The sequence below is a fragment of the Symphodus melops genome, assembly GCF_947650265.1.
Source record: "Symphodus melops genome assembly, chromosome: 12".
NCBI classification, from domain to species: Eukaryota; Metazoa; Chordata; class Actinopteri; order Labriformes; family Labridae; genus Symphodus; species Symphodus melops.
In genome coordinates, this window is record NC_136702.1 from 7,456,533 (window position 1) to 7,477,723 (window position 21,191).

Here is a 21,191-nt window from a genome sequence, read left to right on the forward strand (position 1 = left end):
TTTGCCAATGTTTAAGTCTATGAAATAGATTTCTAAAATATATATGTATTTACAGTCTTTAATTCTGCCATTTTCTTTCAATTTTTTGTTGTGTTTTCGGTGTATGCTTTTTTTAAATAGCATTTTCATACTGACAATACAAACATTTAACATTTAAGAACTATTTTAATCTATTGAAATTGCAAGTTGACCTACTGGACTCCACCAGCCTTTCTGAGTAAAATAGATAGACGAATGATGGATGAATGAAAACAATAATAAATAATCTCCGCCCGGCAGCAGCTGGGCTAAAAATAAACGAGCGCTCCCATCATCTTCGGAAACAAATCCCGTAGTTTATCGCGTTGTTTGGACACAGCTGTCTCTGCTGTCCGCTTGAAGACATAATAAAGCAGGCTATGCTAGCAGGACGGGCAGAGAGCAGTGGTACAGTGAATGTAAACTCGGGAGGACAGGAGCGACTCTTTCACCAGCTATGAAACAGTTCAGCGTCGCAGCTGGCTAACTACAGCGCCGTGTTCGTCCCGACAGACAAGGAATTGATTTTAATGGCAAAAAACCGGAACGACGATAAATAACAGACGACATCAAACGGAGGAAAGGGTTAGCTTGGTTTCAATGTTATTGTCAATTAAAACTCACAGTTGGCCACAATGTCCTGCTCTGGGAACCTGGTTTGGGATGTAAATAAACGCTTAATTGGATACAACGAGCCCAACACCATCCGGACCAACTACTTAGGTAAGATCAAACCAAGCTAACTGTAAGAAAACATGCAGTATGTTGACTTTAGTGAGTCCTCTGCAGGCTGTGTGCGTGTGCTGCTGAATCACAGGAGCTGACAGATAGACCCAACATGACTGTCTGCACAACAAGAGAAGAGCTGAGTTACTCCTCCTGCAAAGTCAGGAGCAGATTCTCCTTCTTCCTCCTGCAGCATCATCTCCCTTTGGAGTCAAGAGTTAAAGCACTACATAGATGGGATTAAATGTTATGTGTGTAACGTTAATCCTTCATACTGGTGCAGCTCTCTGTAAGGGTTTTTTTTATCTCCTGATTCACAGAGAACAGATCCAGCCATAGATGGTGTACAGCTATCTGCAGGGATGAATCTATGAAGGCATAATGTTCTATAAAGTGGCACCAGTTTGCAGGCAGTATGAATGATGCTTGATTCAGGTTATGTTTTGACCAAACCCCCCAACACAGATGTGTCATTTTAGAGCACAGGGAAACTATTTTATAAGATGAAAAATGGGACATACTATGTCTGTTTAATGTGTCTCCTTGATGTCTAAACAACAACATATACTCCTGTGTTATTTGGGAGTTGCCAACTATGATCCAAAAACATCATCAATCCCCTAGACTTCTCAGAAAAGTAAGGAAATACGTCATTTTGGAAAAAATATGTTTCTTTCCTACATTTTGTTTTGATAACACTCATAACGCTTGTCGATGAATATTATAGTTTCTTTCAGACAAGTTCTTCCTCTTCTTGTCGACTCACCAACACGGTTGAAGTCAAAGTCTTGCATAAAAATGGACTCGTCTGTTGAAGACTGTAAAAGAAGCACACGTCCATAATTAATAAATGACAATTTTTCAAATATCAAAAGAACATGACTCCATGGAGTAAACAAAGGTGGCTACCTCAGCTTTTCGCTATGTTTTAAGGATCATATTCCATCAATGACAGGCAGCTCAGTCTTTGATTAAATTATTTTTTAAACCCTGGAAACCAGATGTCATGTGTTCCAGGTGTTTCGACCACTTTCTTTTGTTAAATCATTTTCAATACATGATAAAGGTTTGCACAGTCTTGCTGTGTGATGTGAATCTCAGCAGTGCTTCATTTCATCACTTGATCGCAGGCATTAGGCAATCCAAAAATCACACCTCACACATTTTATTTCATACCCTCATTAAAAATAGTCTCAACATGGCACACGCACGCTGTAACCAACCACCTAACTTTACAATCTTTGGAAACAAACAAACAAATAATCTTTAGTACCATAAAATATAACCATGGATCAATAAACCCATTTTAATATTAAGAAATATCAACCCATGTGGTCTTTAAGATATAAGGACCAGTATAACCAGTATATTGGCTGACTGTACAGATTAAAAAAATTAAGAGTGTTTTAGATTTCACATCAATAAAAGAACAAACTCCTTTCTAAGATGTTTTTTTTTCTGCTGGTAGATATGAAAGTCACTTAGTCTTTCTACAGGCCCTTCGAAACTGTCGGTCCAGGATACAATCATCCGGTGTAGTGGACTCACTGGTCTGACTACATGCAGTTGTTAGTGCTCTCGACGTTTGGATGGCGTTCAGTCATTTTTCTGTCTCAGTGTTGGTTTGAAGAGAACAACAGTGAAGGGTCTGAGGAGTAAACTGAGGACAGCTCTCCGGCTCGCAGCCAGGCCGAGAGCTTTATAAGAGCTGACTGCAGCCAGACAGTCAGCGCCTGACAGTGGTTGAATGAAGATTTATTGGCCTGTCGAGGTGGGGCAGGTGCCACGCAGGTTTAGTCAGCGCTGTTTTTAGCCTGACTGAGATATGGCTGGAGCTGTTATTGTGTACGCGTCGAGGAAACGCGCAGCTCCGTGCTGGTCGGGTGAAAACGCGGGGTGGGTGGTGGGACGAGGGAGCAACAAGTCATGATCGACTTTAAATTCCCACTCAGATACTTCCGGTGAACATTCCTCTCCCCCGTGAGGATCCATGTGTTATTAATGCCATAAAAAGATGTTGAACACGTGGATGAAGCGACTCCAGAGTTTCTCAGAGGAGAACAATAAATCCTGTCACAGATCCATACTCGTGCACCAGGCCTGTCTGAACCAGCTTTGTCTCCTGTTTGTTGCCCATATGTATTAATGTGTATGATAGAATTAACAATGCAAAAATCATTCTCTATTATAATTTATCCTTGAAACATTTGAGTGATTCATTTGTTGTTGGATTTGCACAACCGTTTCCTGGAAACTCGTCCTCGAGCACGAGTCGAGTGTTTTGACAAGTGTTCATCAAAATTTTTGAAATGTCAAAAGAAAATAATGAAATTCACAGACATAATAATAATAATGATGATAATAATGCCTGCCTTGCATCTTAAAATACAGTGCAACAATCTCTGAAGTTAACGCTCATGCTCCCATGTTTATTTTAGAGCCAAGCATTAGTTAGTGCTCCTTTATTATACAGTAGTATATACTTTATATGTATGCTTTAACAACTCTTTTAAACTTTGTAGAACTGCTCTACATATAAAATGTATTGTTATTGAGTAAAGATCGATGTCCTACAATAGATAGATAGATAAATACTCGAGTGAAATTCAGGTTTGTTTGTTTTTTTGTTTTTAATTTTTTTTTTTTTTTTTAACCCGACTCTTTTTGGTTTAACAAATGTTTCGTGATGATTTTTATGAATGACATTGATCCTAATTAAATCTACTCATGTCGTATTGTGCATGTCATGATTACCGTTCTAAATTCACACTGTCATCACACAACGCGACACAGTGCACAGAGAGGAGCAGTCTCATCCTGAGAGTCTAGAGACGATGCGTCCACGTTGTCGTCTTGTATTATGTCGTTTGTTTTCATTCGTGTGTGAGTCGTTGTCAGTGTGAGCTCAGGAGGAGGAGAGTCAACACTCCTGCAACACTTTGAAAACCTGCCGCGGCCGGTGAAAGCTCTCATCTGTAATGAAGGAGAAACACTTCCTGGACAGTGAGGGTTTAGTGGGGCTTCTTTGGATCGATGAGAAGGAACCACATTAATGAGAATTTCATGAACTCAAAAATTAAATGAGTTTACATCATGGATGTGTGATCTAAACTTCAAATGTGAAATCCAATTCGAGGACAGAGCGAGGCCGCAACATTTACCCATTTTTCTTCCGAGCTGGGAAACATCCACCCACTGTTAGCTTTTGTTTTGAGCCGATGAGTAGAGCTCCTCCATTTCCCATTATGCATTGCATTGTTGCAGAAAAGTGTCAACAGCACACTCAGAGATGAAGTTTATTGTTTTCGCCTGCATGCTGACTGAAGCTCCGTTCGATGATTTCATTCCGTCGAAGACATTTCTATGGGAAGCTGTTTGTTTGTGTGCAGAGTGTCGGCCTCGCGTCAGAGCTGCTTCGTTTCTCGAGTTTCACCGTGTCACGTTTCCTGTGAGTGTGTGAACAGACATTGCTCAAAGATCTGAGGTGAAAACCATAAAGAGGAAAAGTTTACAGACTTTAATATGTGACTTATCGTCTCATCCTGAAGCTGCTCCATTATCAATAAATCTTTTATCTTCACTCCTGAGATGTTGTTTGTTTTTAAATATCTCCTCAGACAGCAGAAAGACTCTCCATCTTTCTCTTACTTCAAATTCAAATGGATTCACGTTGGGTCTCTGTAAAAGAGCAAAGAGTGAGATTGATTGATAACGCTGTCATTTACTCACAGCTGTGTCCTCTCTTCTAACAGGCAGAAGAGAGTTCGTCCAGAGGCTGAAACTTGAAGGGACACTGAATGTACACGATGGCTGTGTAAGTGACTCAACCTTGAATTCTTTTTTTTTTTTTTTAAACGTTTAGTCTTGACAACAACTTTCAGGATCCTAATGAACCCTGTTTCCTTACCCGTCCGTTGACTCCAAACACTACTTCAACTTCAGCGAGCACAGGTCAAATCTGACTTGCCGCTTCTTTCCCACAATTCATTACCTGCTCTATCTCTCTTTCTGACTTTTGACTCTGTCCACCGTCCCACCTCGAAATGAACGTATAAAAAGCCCAAAAAGAAACCTTAAAAAACCTCAAATAAATAAAGAAAAAAAGAAAAAAAACATGTTCATATTTTCCTTTTAAATTCTCCATTTTTCTTGTCCTGTTTTTATCGTCTGTTGCAAACACTTTAAGAAAACACCCGAGTTTGAATCAATTCAATTCAACCTCAGAATCAGAACAAAAAATAAATCTCATTGACATTTTGACTTCTGTAACATGGAGCCCCTTTTCCTGAGTCAGTCCTCCTGCAGTGTGGGACACAGAGCGGCTCTCTGACCTGCAGTCTGTTGGTCAGTGTGCAGGAGAAACCTGAAGCTGACACAACAGTCACACGTCCTGTCACAGTATCAGCCCGGCCGTCACTTCTTTCAAAACAACATCAGCGAACACGTCGCAGACGAGCTCCCCTCTCATGTCTGCACAACGTCAACCTGACGGCCTGCAGGGGAAACGACACAAGGAACATTTTGAATGCTTGATTATGAATAAAGGAAAAACATATTTAGCAGCGTTCCACGTGAGACATTATCCCAGTATTTTTATTTTTATTTTGTGAGTTAAAACAAAGAAATAAACACAGTGGAAAATCTAAACATGTGATCTTTAAGTATTCAGGTTTCATTGATACTGAAAATGATTGTCACCTTTACAATAATAATAAACACAGACCTCTAAATACTTTTCACAAACCGCTAACATCTGCTGTGCCGAGCTCTCCCACGCTACAACACTGCTGCCTCAGTTGCCTCGTGTTCATAGGTGGACGGTCTGAGCGTGTTGTTTTCCTGTAAGCTCTCCTCAGCCATGGCAGCTGTTTTGATATTTGGAGGTTTGCTTCACAACATCTTGAAATTGCAAAAAAAGTGAAGAAACGGAAAGGAGCTGTAGCCTGCAATCAATCTGAATGAGTTGCAAAACACATCAGGCTGTTTTTTTTTTGTTTTTTTCAAACAGAGTGAACGTGTTACATTCTGTCCAGGACGCAGCTTTACCACATCTGTCTTATCCTTCCTTTTGTGGAGGCGATTTGTTTTGTTTTGGCCTGCTGTGGCTCGACATCACCACAAACAACAACCACAAAGATATTCTGCACATGAGGTTTCCTCCTCGTCTTGATCTGCTCATCGGTAAAAACAGACTGTGTGTGAGATGGGAGTGCTGGGGGATCAGTCTGATCTGGCGTCGGCTTCACGTGACGATCAGTCACCGAGGAATCGATAGTTGAACCTGCTACCCGTCGTTGTAAATGGACAGACGCCCATGAGAGTCGAAGGGGCCGGTGCAGTTTTCTCTGATTGCAGTGGATTGGGTGTTTTGGAAACGAGTAGCAACGATGTGATGAAACGCTGAGTGAAGCTGCAACAAGCAGGCGTTGATGAAATATTGATCCACAGCAGACAGATCCAGACTCTCCATTAATGTTAGAACAAATGTGCGACCGGAAGTCGATGGTATGTTGCGATAAATCAAAGACAGACGGGTAGCTTCCTTTAGAGCGACACGTCAGGCTTTTTTTATTGTCAGGGTTTTACATCACTCTGGTTCAGTAACATTTATAATAACAGCATCACATTTTTGTCAATAAATGAGATAACCTTACGATCTCGATTTGTTTGGACCACATCTTCCGAAATGCAATATTTTTTCAGCCTTTCCTTTCAAATAGATTTTTTTCTTCTTCGGTTCTTGTTAATATGAAATCATTCACAAACAGTTGTTTTGGGATCTGGAGTTAGTGATTGTTATTGTTCAGCAACAGTTGTCATTCAGCTGATCCTTTCAGTACTGAGGCCGGAAAAAACCGATCTCATGCATAATCCCAGTCCTTCTCTTTGTGGCAGGTCAACACTATTTCCTGGAGCGACACAGGCGAATACATCCTGTCAGGGTCAGACGATACATTTTTGGTCATCACTAACCCGTACAACAAAAAGGTAAGTCAGTCACCTGTGGTGTTGTTGTTGTTGTTGTTGTTGTTGTTCAGGCTCCGATGTAAGTTTTCCTACAAACATGTCGGCTCTGTAGTCCATTATCTGTTAAAACAGAAAATTTGACTAAAATAAAAATAATAATTAGGTCTTTTTTTTTTTTCTCTCTTAAAGCAAAGATGTCCCAAATCTAATAGAAAAATCTTTTGGGAATCAACGCAGTGATTCAGGTCAACTAAGTGAATCAAGCAGAGCAGTGTGTTTATATTGTTAACACATCAGAATCAAAATCGGGAAGGAATTAGACTTGGTGTATCGGTGCATTCTAACAAAGGCAATAAAACAGAAGTAGCCAGGATTAAAGACGTGTTGATATGTGCCGTGGTCCTCTTTGTGTTGCCTGCAGCCTTCTTCGTATTCAGCCATCTCACATGTTTGGTTTTCTTCCGTCAGGTCAAGAAGTCCATACGTTCAGGTCATAGGGCGAACATCTTCAGCGCTAAATTCATGCCCCACACCAACGGTCAGGAGATAATCTCGTGCTCCGGAGACGGCATCATCTACTACACACACACTGAGAAGAGTCCCGAGTACAACAGACAGTGTCAGTTCACCTGTCATTATGGGACGGCCTATGAGGTACCAAACCGAACATTTCCTCAAACGACGCACGGATCTCTCTCGTTACTTCTTCTCTCTCACCATACTCCATTTTTGTTTTTTCAGATTATGACGGTACCAAACGACCCCTACACGTTTCTGTCGTGTGGGGAGGACGGCACGGTGCGGTGGTTCGACCTTCGCATGAAGACGAGCTGCACAAAGGAAGACTGCAAAGATGTACGGTGACAGCTGGGATGTTTTCTGCTCTTTCAGTCGTCGATTCACTCCGCAGTGAAACTTGTCAGGTTTCTGCTAATATTGAGTTCTACCCTTTTTTTTCCTTTTTATTTTATTTTTACGCATCCATGAAAAGTTGGAGAAGAAACACGCCGGTTTTTATCCATTAGTCTTTTTTTCTCGAGTCTCTCAGATTGTTTGTGCATTCTTTCACATGTATCCATTGTCGGTTGGATTTGTCTTTAATTTGGTATAAATGCTGCTGACAGTAATCAGCTCCCTCATATCTCACATGAGTTGACAGCTTTCTGTCTCTGGAGCCGTTTAGCAAACTGTTTCTTTGGCTACAGGCCAGACTGCATCACTGGGAGCTGAGGGCCTGGGATTGAGTATGTATGTGTGTGAGTGAGAGAGAGAGTGAGAGAGAGAGAGAGGTCTCTCTAGAGTGTGTTGCGTCTTCTCCTATTTCTCGTCTGAGATCCATACCTGTGACCTCAAATCTGTCAGAGTAGTTTTACTGGACTCTGTTACCTGCTCCTTAATTATCCTACAGCCTGTGACTGTAACACGTAGACACCTCATTCTCTTAATTACTCTGAAGAACCTCTTTAATACTGCAGAAAGGGACTCTTGATATCCTCTGTCTGTGGGTGATAACTTTAAAGCACGGCTCAGGGGCTTCAGGAGCAGCAGGAAGTCGTTTTAAACGTGATCGTGTTTGCTCTGATTTCAGGACATCCTGATAAACTGTCGGAGAGCAGCGACCTCGATATCCATCTCTCCCCTGGTGCCGTACTATCTGGCTGTGGGCTGCTCGGACAGCTCAGTGCGGATCTATGATAGACGCATGTTGGGCACCAGAGCCACAGGTAAACGGTCTGCTGTGAGGAGGCAGCTTCACTGTGGTTGGACGCTGATAGAAATATGATTTATAAGAAGAATACATTTAATTTGTGAAACATCCATCAAACATGGCCCTTAAATGTTCTTCTAAAGAGGGGCAGATGGTTCTTCTTTCTGCTCCTTTTCATTCAAGGTCAGAGAATGTATGTTTGAATTTAAGTGTATTGTTTGATTGATGAATGAAAAGGAGCATAAGAATGAAAATAAAGTAATAAATCCATCTTAAGGAGTGTCAAGGAATCGAAGAAAAGACCACTTAAACGTCAGTGAGTTATGTGTACATATGTCGATTGTTTCATTTCAAAATATTTTTTCCTCGTAGAAGACATTCAAATATTTTCTAGATACCATCCTTAAAGACTTTTAATTACATAACTGTATGAAGGTAGCCAGTGTTAGGAAGGGCTATAAAAAAAGATGTACATTCAAAGAGCTTTAGAGATTTATTTTGTTGAGTTTTGTTTAATCAGTTTAAACTCTTTTGATAAATTCAGAAGACGTAAAGAGACAGAGGTGAAAAAGAAAGCAAAGTATTCAGCAAAGTATACAAAGAGAGCATCACTGTATTGAAGCCGTGGAGTTAGAGCGAGACACACAGGAGCTAAAAGGCATTCATGTTTTTTCCAATTCAGAGATTAATAAATACCTACGTTTGGTACAAAAAGTTTGTTTCCAGGGAAACTTCTCCGCAGCATATCCACATGCGACTCTCTCTCTCTCCTCCTCAGGTAACTACATGGGCCGAGGGACGACGGGCATGTGCGTAAGGTTCGTTCCCGCTCACCTGTCCAACAAGTCGTGTCGGGTGACGTCTCTCTGCTACAGCGAGGATGGGCAGGAGGTGCTGGTCAGTTACTCCTCCGATTACATCTACCTGTTTGATCCCAAAGACGACCAGGCCCGAGAGCTGAAGGGCCCGTCAGAGGAGAGGAGGGAGGAGGTGAGCGCACAGCACATCTCACTCAAGCACTTCCCGTAACGTTGTTCACTGTTTAATGGGTTATGACACAAGCTGCATGTTTACTCGCCATCTTAGCTGCTTTATTCTGACTTGGGTATCTTTCACATCTACTGACTAAACTTTGACTCTGTCCGACATCATTTTCTCTCACATTTATTTCCCAAGACTTTCTGTTTGTTCTGTGACCTGCTTTAAAGTGAACATCCTGTCATGCTGTTAAACACTTAACCAGCTGAACACTTGTTCAAACATAAAAACTGCTTGATGAAGAGTTCTTTCTCTAACATGCAATACAAATCTAAAAACTACAAAGTCACAGCAGTTCTCCTCTCTGGTATCAACTCTCGAGCACACTAAGCCTTGATTGTAGGCCGGCTTCTTAAGCTGAAGCCAATTAGCTCCACTTATTAGTGCTGGGCAATTAATCGAGTTTCAACCCTTAATTAAAAATTTGGCTCCCTGCGATCATGAAAACAAGATAATTCAGATTAAACGATTACGGCGCAGCAGGCCGTGTTGCGCTCAATTTTGTCATGTGAAGTAAATAGGGTGCAACTCTCGCTTTAAGTTCAGGAAGGAGCAGAGTTGTACGGCCAGTTGTATCGAACTGTAAGGCGGCAATTAAAAAAAAAACAATTTCAAGATGCTTAAAAGATTTTGGCTGCTGTTTTGTTTTTGTCCGTGGCTTCATGTTTCAAAGTGCTTCTTGTTGTTATATTTTTCTCCACAAGAGTACATCACTACTTTAAAATGTCGAGCTTAATAAATGCATATGGTGTTTATTAATCCTTGTGATCTCAATCAAAATAATCGTGATCAGGAGTTTTTGCCATCATAGAGCAGCCCGACTATTTACAGTATATAGCAATTAAAAATGAGCACATGTCATCTGTGCAGACAGTGAGTGAGTGAGGAAACACAAAAGGACCTTCAGGGGCTCCTTCAGCTAACATCAGTGCTAAATCTGTTCTGGCTAATGCAGGGCAGCAAGCAAGAGTAAATGACCCTGAAGAGCAGAGAGAAGAGGAGGGCAGACACACACAGTGACACAAAGGAACTGGAACATTTTTTAAATGTGATTCTTGCGTTTTCTTTCTTCGTGTATTTGGGTCATCACAAGTGTTTGGGTGATTATTTAGTTGGAGTATCAGCTAAATGAACAACCGCAAAAAGAAAAGAAGTGTGGAGCTCATATTGCGTGTGTCGGTCTTCTCGTGTGTCTGAATGTGCTGGATCATGGTGCCAGTACTTCAAAGCCTCGTGGTGAGTTGAGCGGTGTCGAGATGCATCCACTGCACACATTCCTTTCCAAATACAGCGACAGACGCATGAGGTGTTCCTCTATCCAAAATAGTTCTGCCCTAGGTGCACTGAACAGTCAAGCAGAGGCTCATTTTCCCTTTACCTGTAACACATTTCTTCGCGACCCCTTGTATCTCACTTTTATTCTCCTATCTCTCCCTAGCTCTGGCTTTTTCACCACCTCCAGTCCTTATCCAGACCTGATGACATTTCCTGAGTAGAGCAGTTGATAGTCCCTTCACTAAGAGCCCCTTTTTTCTATTTTTGGCTCTCAGCCTGTTGCCCTGTAAAGAGAGCCAGGGGACTGGAAAGTGAAGGCACCCTTACGTGCCGCCAGGAGGGGGTTGGGGGGCACATTTAAGAGGACACTGACAGAGACGAGCAGTGTTTTGCTTTGGCAGCAGAGCTATTTTTGACCATGCTTTGACTGACAAACTGCTAATCTTTCTCTGTGTGTGTGTGTTTCCACAGCTGAGGCAGCCTCCAGTGAAGCGCCTCCGTCTACGAGGTGACTGGTCCGACACGGGTCCTAGAGCTCGTCCTGAGAGTGAGCGGGAGAGAGATGGTAAGACTGGAGGAGTTGGTACAGCAGCAAACATTTGTGTGTCTAAAGGATTTTAAATGGGTTAAATTGCCCGATATCACAGGACCAACAATACATCAAAGATCTGTGTATGAATTATACCAACTTCCAGAAGTGATTATTGTGATTATGGCTTCAATTAAAAACCATCGTTTTAGTGTAAGAGCAACAATGCACTGTAGCAAAGCATTTTAATTCCTACAATTCTACTGGGTCTTTAACGTTTTCTTAAAGGTGCAAAAAGACTCAAACCAAACTGATTTTTCGCATGTTGTTCTACCACCGGGGGGCGCCAGAGGACAAGAGTCTAGTTCAAGAGTTATGGCTCTGTTGTGAAGGTTGGATCAGACGCCTAATATAAGTCAAAGCTATTACACATTTTAAATGTAGTTTTTTAAATTTCAAAATAACATTATGGTGAAAAACACAAAATAAAGCATCCACTGTTGAAAACATTATTTTTACAACAACCTTTGAAAAATTAAAGAACTAGTCTCCAAAGTAGTTTGCTCTTCTTGTTCAAAGTTTGAGGATTAAGTGCATTGTGTCTGCTCAAGCAGAAATAGTCTGACTGGATCAAATTATCTAAATTGAGAAAAAGGTAAGCCTCAAACTTTTAATCCTTACTTAGTGAAATTAACTTCCACACTTCATTTGTGAGGCTCACATAAGAAACAACAAATCTTAAAGCACACTTTTTCATTTCAGGTTCACATGATGTGACTGCTGTTGCGACACTGCCTCATGGTAGACATGGTATCATTCCGACTTGTTAGGAAGCAGCTGTAAATCTCTTCCTCCTTTTCTGTTGCAGGAGAGCAGAGCCCCAACGTGTCTCTGATGCAGAGGATGTCAGACATGTTGTCTCGGTGGTTCGAGGAGGCGAGTGAAGCTCAGAGCAGCAGAGGGACAAGACCTCAGCCGCGACCCAGAGGTACAACATTAACTGACAATCTCCATCTAATAAACAGATATGTTCTCCTTTGTGTACAGGCTGTGAGTAATGGGCTTCTTTATCACGTGTTCTTACTTTTTCTTAAGATTGTTCTACACGTTCTTGGCTCTAATAATCTCTTAATCCCCAGCATGGTTAATGTATTGTATGTTGGTTGTGTTATAGACATGGGCCTTGTAATGATTTTTCTCCCCATATCGAAGAGCTTGTTTTTTTATTTTCCATTCAGGAGCACCTACATTTAAAAAAAAAAATAAAAAATGTTTGTGCTCAGATATATTGTTGCAGTCAAAGATTTTAATAATCACACAATCAGCCTGTTTATTCCCTTAAATTGAACCTCTACACTCTTGAAGAAGGATAGATGTTGTCATATATTAAACAACCCGCAGCCTGAAGGAGTTTAAACATGCAGTTGTTTCATCACAGACTGCTGAAAATGTTCTGGAAGTTTTCCAGACTGCATTTTGTATGTAAAACAGCCATAAATCTGAATTCATGTTTTACACACAAATACAGCAGAGTTTTACAAAAGGAAAAACCTTGAAGTCTTTTTACAATGAGCGCCTTTCCGATCATTTTGCATTGCATGTAACTTTCCTTAAAATAGTTTAAAAAATAAATAAATAAAAATAAAAAATAAATATATTTTTTTTCTTGTTTTAGGAACAGCTGCTCGTCCGGAGGGCCCACCGAGTACTCCAGCTGCCCGAGCAAGTGACTCCGCCCAGGAGTCCAATGACCTCGAGAGGCCCGGGGGGTCAGATGCACCTGGAGAGCCTCCTGTTCCTGTCAGTGCAGCCACTGCCGTGCCTAAATCCACGTCCTCTGCCTCCTCAGGGTCATCATCAACTGTTACAGCTCCTCTTCCTTCCAGCTCCTCATCAGTGGAGAGTTCAGCCCCTTCTTCCTCCTCCCCCCTCACCTCCTCACCTGACTCAGAGCAGAGGAGTCAGGCCAACATCCCTGGGACCCCGACACCAACGGCCACGCCCACCTCAGAACCCACTCTTTCAGGTAACTTCAACAGAAGTGAGCGTTATTTGTTTGTTTGAATTTGTTTTACAAAGTCTGTTTGAGAAATTCACATTTTGCTCCCCATTGCAGCAAGTAGGCAACGAATCAGTATTTCCTGTGTGTGTGTGTTTGTTTGTTTGTTTGTTTGTTGGAGCCACTCCACTCAAGCAGCAGCCTCACTTCACTCTCTTCTCCTTCAGCATCCTATCATCCTTCTTCCTCCTCTCCCCCACATTCTCCCCTCAGTCTTCTAATGGTGCATCACTCTTCCTCTCCTACTCTTCCTCTCTGTCAGAGTACAGTCCTCAACGGCTGCCGATAAGTTTAGTGTGTAGGCGTTTGCAGAGATTACTCCGGCTGGCCGACCCACCAGGACGGGGTCAGCGGGCGCCCCCCACTTCTTCTTCCTCTTCCTCTTCCTCCTCCTCTGCAGCCCCTGAGGGACAATCACAAAGTGTCGCAGATCCGGCGGCTGCTGAGACGCAAACCCCGACAGGTTACCCTCAACCCCCCCTCCCCATGCGGGCTGTTTTGCCTCGATTCCCCTGCCATGTTCCCCTTCCCCTTTGTCCCCAGAAAGACCAGATCTAGAACTCACCTCTAATCCTACTCTGATCCTCTTTCCATTCCCCAATAATGCACCTTGATGTCTGTGAAGCTCTGTAGCCGTCACTGCTCCGCCTCTCATCCTCTTGAATGACTCACTAACACTCTCACTCCATCGCTCCACCTGTTGCTTGAGTTTCCACCTGTTGGAGTGGCACCAGCCATTTTGAAGCTCTGCTTTGGCATCTTCATGGCTCATGTGTTCATGTTTGATGAAACACACACACACGCTGAACAAACGACTCAATTAGTGACCTTAATGATGGACTTCATTCACTTCAGTCGGATCTAAAGAATAGCCTAGCGGTTATGTCGTGGCCCCATGTACATTTGCTGCATATCATCTCCCTTTCTCTCCTCTTAAAATTTCTCGTCTCTCTTCAGCTGTCTTATCCAAAAAAAAAAAAAAAACTTAACTAAAGTCTTCAGACATAACATGAATAATAGAATAGAATTACTGACTTTATCTTCAGGTTATGCTAACTTGATAACATGTAGATGTTCGTTAGTTTACATATAACGGGTGCTTTACAGAATGAAGCACAGTACTCACACCGTGGTCGACAGCTGTTGTGCAAGAAGCAAAGAAAAAAGACCTCGGGTGAGGAATCCCACGTTGTGCTTTTACAAAGTCATCTTAACATTAAAGCCTTAATAAAAGAAGTACTTTGGGTTTGAGGGATTTGTAATCGTTTCTTACTTCATATGAACTTAAATACCGATACATTACTTGGGAAGGCCAGACTAAGCCTTGTGTAGCCCTTTGGACAGACAGTAGTTGAAGTAGCAGACATCAAAATAAAAGCTTTTAAAAATGTGGAAACAAACAGAATCGACGACATGACAACAATGAATACAAAATAAAAGGATGACTTACTCTTAAGTGTTTTCTAAGTGAATCAGGTTTTTAATTTTCCTGATTTCAATATTTATTAGTGTAAATTTAGCACATTCTCTTAAGTCTGAGGTTGTTAAAGTATGATGAGCTGTTAAATTAGGACTTTCATGTTGTGGGGGATGGACACTTTTTCATTTGGGCTTTGATTTAAAAAAAGAAAAAGAAAAAAGGGTCCAGTGTTACTTTGCTTGTGCATGTTGCACTCTTGCAGCAATATTTTATTCTAAAATATGAAAACTTGTCATTTATTTACAATTAAAAGGGACCTTATGGATTAAAGTTCAAATATGTTAATTACCAGAAAACTGTCCACCACATTGAAGTAGCACCATGCTTGACTGATTGTTGTTTATGTTGAAACCAGGCAGCGCTCATGTCTACTTTTTTTTAACATTTGTTATCACAGAAAATGATTCAATGGAAAGAGGATGTTTGATTGCTTTGGGGTTTTAAAGGGGGAATCAAAGAACGGGTATTTATTTGTGGGTTCCTGAAATTAGCTTGTCAGCCAAACATTTATAAGCAGAATGTGCAAAATGTTTGTGTGAATGTGTCATGTTCATGTTTTATTCAGACGTACTAATCTCTGACACTCATCAAGCTGCACATACAGAATGAGAACTGATCCCTGTGTTATCAGATGCAGCCTTTTCTCCTGCCGCTGACTCTACAACTCCTCTTGCTTGGCCTGGATCATGTTTTTTTTTTTTTTTAAATCTAAGTTAAAACTTTTAACCCTTGTGCATCTGTACTGTGTGAGTCCTCGGGTTTGACCTTTGTGTCCGATGTTTAGTCGGTCTCATTTGTGTTCCAGATTCCCCCTCGTCTGTGGTAAACAAACAGCTGGGATCCATGACTCTTGATGAACAGCAGGGTGCGTTCTCTCTACCAAACACCCCACCCTGCTACTAGCTGTGTCTTCTTCATCCTCCCTCATAAACCAAATCAATTCTCTTTGGGATGCACTGGTGTGACATTTCAGTCCTGATGTCAGAACCTTGGCTTTGGGAGTTTGATACAAATGAGAAAAAATGTAGTACTGGTGTTTCGTTGGTCTAATCTATGCCTCACCGTGTAAACTGGAAAGAGATATTTTAGCTTTTTGTAAAGCGACACACAGGCTTGACTTGTAAAATTCAAACTTATTTTTTTTTGCACATTTAAGAAGTGGCTGTAGAACTATTGTGGTAGCGAGAAATAATCCCCTCCTTACAGCTGACAGATTTGCTGCCTCCCTCATCCTACGATTAGATGGTAATAAAAAAAATCAAATAAAACTTCAGCCCAGGATGGACCCAATGACTTGAGTGAGAAACAAACCTTTATCTGATATCTGTATCAGATCGGTGCATCCCTGCTGTGTCTCATAGTTCCCCCATACTTTGTCTTTAATTTCTTGTTTTTTACTTCGCTATGTTCCCAACTGAACTCTGATCCTCGATCTTTACCAGTCTGTCTCACCCTGGTAGCAATATTCAGTAAGAACCTAAATAATCACCTGGTAAAGGCAAAGCATTTACTTCTGTTTTGTCTCCACAATATAAAAACCGACATTAGTGGGCCAAATTACCCATCATTGAAACGGAGACACACTTGAAGATTGCAATTAGGCAAAAACATTTAAAAATGGTAATATTCTTGTCACGGTTGAGGTGCTTATTGTTTACAATACAAACCTTTTTTTTTTATTGATGCTTGAGTGTTGCATCCCAATTCAGGAGTCTGACGATCCATCGGGGGCTTTCACCATTGTGTTTTATGTGTCTCAGTACGTTTGTGTCTTGTTGCTGTGGCAAGTGATTGTCTTCAAGTCTGTTACAGTGTGCCTTCCCCCCTCCCCAAATCTGCTCTATTAATGTCCTATGCACGTTCCCATTACTGCTGGGTGTTTTTTAACCAACGGAGAAATAATGCAAAAGAAGTTTGCATGTTTCCTGCGTGCTTTTACACCACCAAAAACATGCTGTGAGCAACAGTGAAACATACTCTAAGCTAAAACGTTTGTTAAGAGTTACTGTGAAGCAAATCAGAAAATGACAACACTCCTAACTTTCCCTGCATGTCCTCTCTCCTATCAGGAGCAGCAGAAGCTGCAGGTCCGTCCACTGATCAGCCTGTTCCTGCGCCTGTCAGAAGCAGCGCTCCAACCACCTCTACCATGCCCTCCTCCACCTCCAACATGCCTGGCACCAGTCGACCCAGTGCAGCCGAGCCAGTCCTCAGCTTGCACTACAGCTCAGAGGGAACCACGACCAGCACCATCAAGCTGGACTTTACTGACGAGTGGTAAGTGATGGATTGAACATTCAGAGAAAAACAGTTTTTTTGTTCTCACCATGAAAACTTTTGTTGTTGTTTTTTTTTTTTTAATAGAAGTTCTTTCTTTTGGACAAAAAATCTATTCTATATATCCAGTTTTGGTTCCTTGGCAGTTGGCAAAACAAATATCTCCACACAACACTATTTAGACGTTGTGGGCAAACATTTTGGCACACATAACGTCATCGAGCGCGTCATCCTCACTGAGGAATATTTAAACATTGTAAACCATGCAGCTAAACCCTGAATAATTTGGGGCAATCGGTCACTGTTCTATTTTCTTCTACAGGAGCAGCAGCACATCCAGCTCTATGGGCAGCGGAGGACCTAAGACTTCCGACACTGTGATTGTACCGAGCACGGCGAGCAGAGGGACTGTGTCTACAGGGACTTCACTGTCAGAGCAAGGTGAGTCCTGCTGCCGAATAGAAAGTATCACCATTTCTCTTCTTACAGCCTGCATCACATCTCAGGTGTAGTTGGTTGTGGTTAGCTGTAATGCAAACATTCAAGCGCACACTTGCAAGTACACATGTTCACACTTTGAAGTACATAAGCGCACACTTATAAGTTTACATTTTAAAATGCATAATTGTCATTTCCAAGTGCACACTTACAAGTGCATGTGCATAACTTCACACTTTTATGGGCACTCTTTCAAGTTCACACCATCAGGTGTGCATTTTCAAGTGCATAAGTAAACACTTAAAAGTGCACAACCTAAAACTCACTTTACCTTAATAAGAACACTTCCAAGTGTACACTTTAAGCTGTTTGTGTACATACTTAGAAGTGCACAACCTAAACTGTTGAAAATATATATAACGTTTGTTCTATATGCATTAATATTTCTTTGGTGTCTTAGCAGGCTCAGAGTTGACTGGGCAGCAGCAGAGTGGACCAGCTGTCTCCACAGATCTACCCTGTGACGCTTCCTGCTCCAGTCCTCACAGCAACTCATCAGCACAGGCCCAAGCTGAGAGCACCCCTGAGGGGGGCGCCGTGGTGTCTTCATCACTAGAGCAGAGCCAGTCAGAGGGTGCAGAGGACACAACAGGAGGCTGCAGAAGAGCAGAGCCCACAGCAGAGGAGGGGGACGAGGGCCAGAGCCAACCTGCAAGAGGTAACCAGGACTCTGATGACAGCGATGACGATCCCATTCTCATCCCGTCAACCAGGTTCAGAGGACAGGGACAGAGGTTGGTTACATTATGATTTTTTAAAAGTTTTTACTTCCTTAATAAAAACATTACTCTTTTTTTATCTTTACTTTGAAAGGGTGGGTAGTGGGATGTTTGGTTCTTGTGATGACTGTTTCACTACAAATAAAGATTTAATTCCAGAGGATCTGCAGTAGGAGATAGGATGATCAGGTAATGTCTTTTTTGCACTGAACACTTGAAGCATCTTACCTGTCAGGTGTGTGATGTGGAGATGAGCAACAGCACATCATGGTGTGTGTAGTATGAAAATAACAAGGTGTGGTCATGGTTCACTCACAGAAAACTAACACACACAGCTAACTGTAGGGTTTGAGTCTTGTGCATGTGAGTACTGACTCCACACGCAGTTTGAGACCGAGCATTAACGGAGCATCTTGAAGATCTTGTATGAAAAGAAGAAACGGAGAATGAAGAAGTGTGTGCATGACATTCTGATTTAAACAAGATGAACAAATGTGATTGTATTAATTCTAGTTTTTGATTATACACAAACCTTTAAGTACCTTTAGGTTAAATTTTGTAGCATCCTCCATGCCATGTATGGATAAGATTTTGCATAAGACTTTTAAGACCCTTATTATCAGTTGCAATGTTTTGCTTTGAAAAGTGGCTGCTCTTTAGTTTGTTATTGGTTGAATTGTTTATACCAGCATACATCGTATTCAACATTTGAAGCATGAGGTCTGTGAGCATCGGTGACGTCATGAGTTTGTCGCTTGTTTTTTTTTCAAGGGCCCCCTAATCACATGTACTGATGTGTCTTGTTATCACAGACGCTCAGCAGCCGCTCGAATCCAGGAGCTGTTTCGGAGGAGGAAAGAGAGGAGGGAGATGGAGGAGAGTGAGACGCAGAATATCAGGAGGCCCTCAGTCAAAATGGTGTACAAAGGCCATCGCAACTCAAGGACAATGGTACATCTCACATTATTTACAGTGCATTACGTCAGCTATCTTGTTAACCTTGGCTTGTTCCCATCAAATGTTATTACTAAAAAATAAAATCCCTATGTATCCTATCTTTGGTGAACAATGCAATAATTCATCATTCATTCATGTCTGCTGTGCAGATAAAGGAGTCTTGTTTTTGGGGCAACAACTTTGTGATGAGCGGTTCAGACTGTGGTCACATCTTCATCTGGGACAGGCACACCGCAGAGCATCTCATGCTGCTGGAAGCGGACAACCATGTAGTGAACTGCCTACAGCCGCACCCTTTTGACCCCAGTGAGTCCCCCCCCACACACACACACACACACTTCACCTTTTAGCTCAGGTGATCCCTTCCTCCAAGATGATGATGCTTCCTTGTTTGCTCAAATGCTGTTCGTCTTTTATCTTTTTCAGTTCTAGCTTCTTCAGGGATAGACTACGACATCAAGATTTGGTCGCCACTTGAACAGTCGGCATCTTTCAACAGAGTCCTCGCCAATGAGGTATGATTTTATTTGATCTTTAAGGAATGAGCACAGAACATAAGTAAGAGGGCAGTTCATGTATTATGGCCTTATGAAGACAAACGTACCAATCATTGGGTTACTTGTTGGCCAGAACAAAATAAGTAGAAACTAAAACAGAACATTGGAAAGACGCAACAACCAAATAACAGATTATTGTTCATGAAGAAGTTTTAGATTGACTGGATGCAGTGTTGAGGGAACTTAAAATAAAGATTTTCAAACTATCAATTCTGAAGGTAATCAGTGGTAATCAACATGAAGAATATGAACAAATGATTATATTATGACATTGATAGAACCTAAACCAAGGACCCCTCTGGTTAAACAAACAACATTTTTCCTCCCTCTCTCTGGAACAACATGATTCTTTCCTCCCTGTCTTTGTGTCTGACTAAGTCTCCTTCACTTGTACTCACATTTTCTTTTCTCCTGTCTTCCTCTTTTCTGTCAAGGTAATAACTCGCAACGAGCTGATGCTCGAGGAAACCAGGAACACAATCACAGTCCCGGCCTCCTTCATGCTCCGAATGTTGGCCTCCCTCAATCACATCCGATCAGGTAACTGCAGGTTACATTTGAACTTTTTAGAGACTGTTTGATTTTCCAAACACTTACAAAATCACACTAAAATGTTGTACTTGCTTTTTATTTCTTGCAGATCGAATAGAAGGAGATCGCTCTGAAGGCTCAGGCCAGGAAAACGAGGACTAGCAGTAGCCTTCTGGCGTTTTATTCTAAAGAAGACTACTTCTTTTTCGCTGTATAGCACTTGGAAGAAAAACTGAGATTTGTACAAGTATAGTGTAGACTACTTCCTTTTGAAAATTAGTGTAATTTCTAGCCCCCCAGTGTTTTTTTAAGAAGACTTTCTTACTGATGTTTCTGTATGAGGTTAAACTACACCTGTGTGAATGCAAAAGGCAAGGGTGTCAGTAAGTTTGACAATAATGGCGGCTGGTGTGCAAGAATGTTAAGTGCAATATTATTTTGTTAGGAGAGAGTGAGCTTCGATCAGTGTTAACGTGTGACATTTTGAATTTGTAGCACAAAGCTAAGAGATGTTGAGATGCTGCTCTGGCAGTTGCGCATGTAAACAAGGACTGTAAGTAAAACTTGCTTTGAAAATGTTTAATTTTTTTGTCAAGGAAACAAAACGGGATGGCTCCTCTCCTCAGAGGATCGTGTCAATAAATTTTACTCTTCACAAATGACTCAACCAAAAAAAGCAAGCAAAAAAAATACAAAACAACTATCACTTCTTTACTCACTGATCCTTGACAGACTTTAGTCTTACCAGTAGAGTCCGTCTGTTATATTGCAGAAACAGGTACCTGTCCAGCGATGTAGGTCGGCATCTGTGATTAGCTTCATTTTCTTGTTTGACACTATTTTAAACTTGAA

At 41.5% G+C, this 21,191-nt stretch overlaps 1 protein-coding gene across 6 annotated transcripts; it reads left to right on the top strand.

Annotated features, from left to right (window-relative positions):
- Nucleotides 1-345: 345 nt before the first annotated feature.
- dcaf6 (ddb1 and cul4 associated factor 6) lies at nt 346-20,915 on the top strand. Of its 6 annotated transcripts, none has more exons than XM_079358402.1 (21): nt 346-741; nt 4,497-4,558; nt 6,640-6,732; nt 7,180-7,365; nt 7,453-7,566; nt 8,300-8,435; nt 9,198-9,409; nt 11,204-11,297; nt 12,130-12,249; nt 12,937-13,287; nt 13,583-13,783; nt 15,606-15,665; nt 16,870-17,077; nt 17,400-17,518; nt 17,976-18,309; nt 18,454-18,483; nt 19,107-19,245; nt 19,401-19,557; nt 19,678-19,766; nt 20,243-20,348; nt 20,449-20,915. In XM_079358402.1, the coding sequence occupies exons 1-21, from the start codon at nt 654-656 to the stop codon at nt 20,499-20,501; spliced, it is 2,952 nt and encodes a 983-aa protein (XP_079214528.1). In that variant the 5' UTR covers nt 346-653; the 3' UTR covers nt 20,502-20,915. The 6 variants fall into 6 exon arrangements, with proteins under 6 accessions (XP_079214528.1, XP_079214530.1, XP_079214531.1 ...); XM_079358403.1 differs by having other exon boundaries at nt 347-741; nt 17,979-18,309; XM_079358404.1 differs by lacking the exon at nt 18,454-18,483.
- Nucleotides 20,916-21,191: the final 276 nt, after the last annotated feature.

What these genes read in the sequence shown, in the direction of transcription:
- dcaf6 (XM_079358402.1), top strand. Translation starts at nt 654, where the DNA reads ATGTCCTGCTCTGGGAACCTGGTTTGGGATGTAAATAAACGCTTAATT. An exon ending in CAAAGGAAGACTGCAAAGAT is followed by an intron (nt 7,567 to 8,299) that starts GTACGGTGACAG and finishes CTCTGATTTCAG; the next exon opens with GACATCCTGATAAACTGTCG. An exon ending in TGAGACGCAAACCCCGACAG is followed by an intron (nt 13,784 to 15,605) that starts GTTACCCTCAAC and finishes TTTGTGTTCCAG; the next exon opens with ATTCCCCCTCGTCTGTGGTA.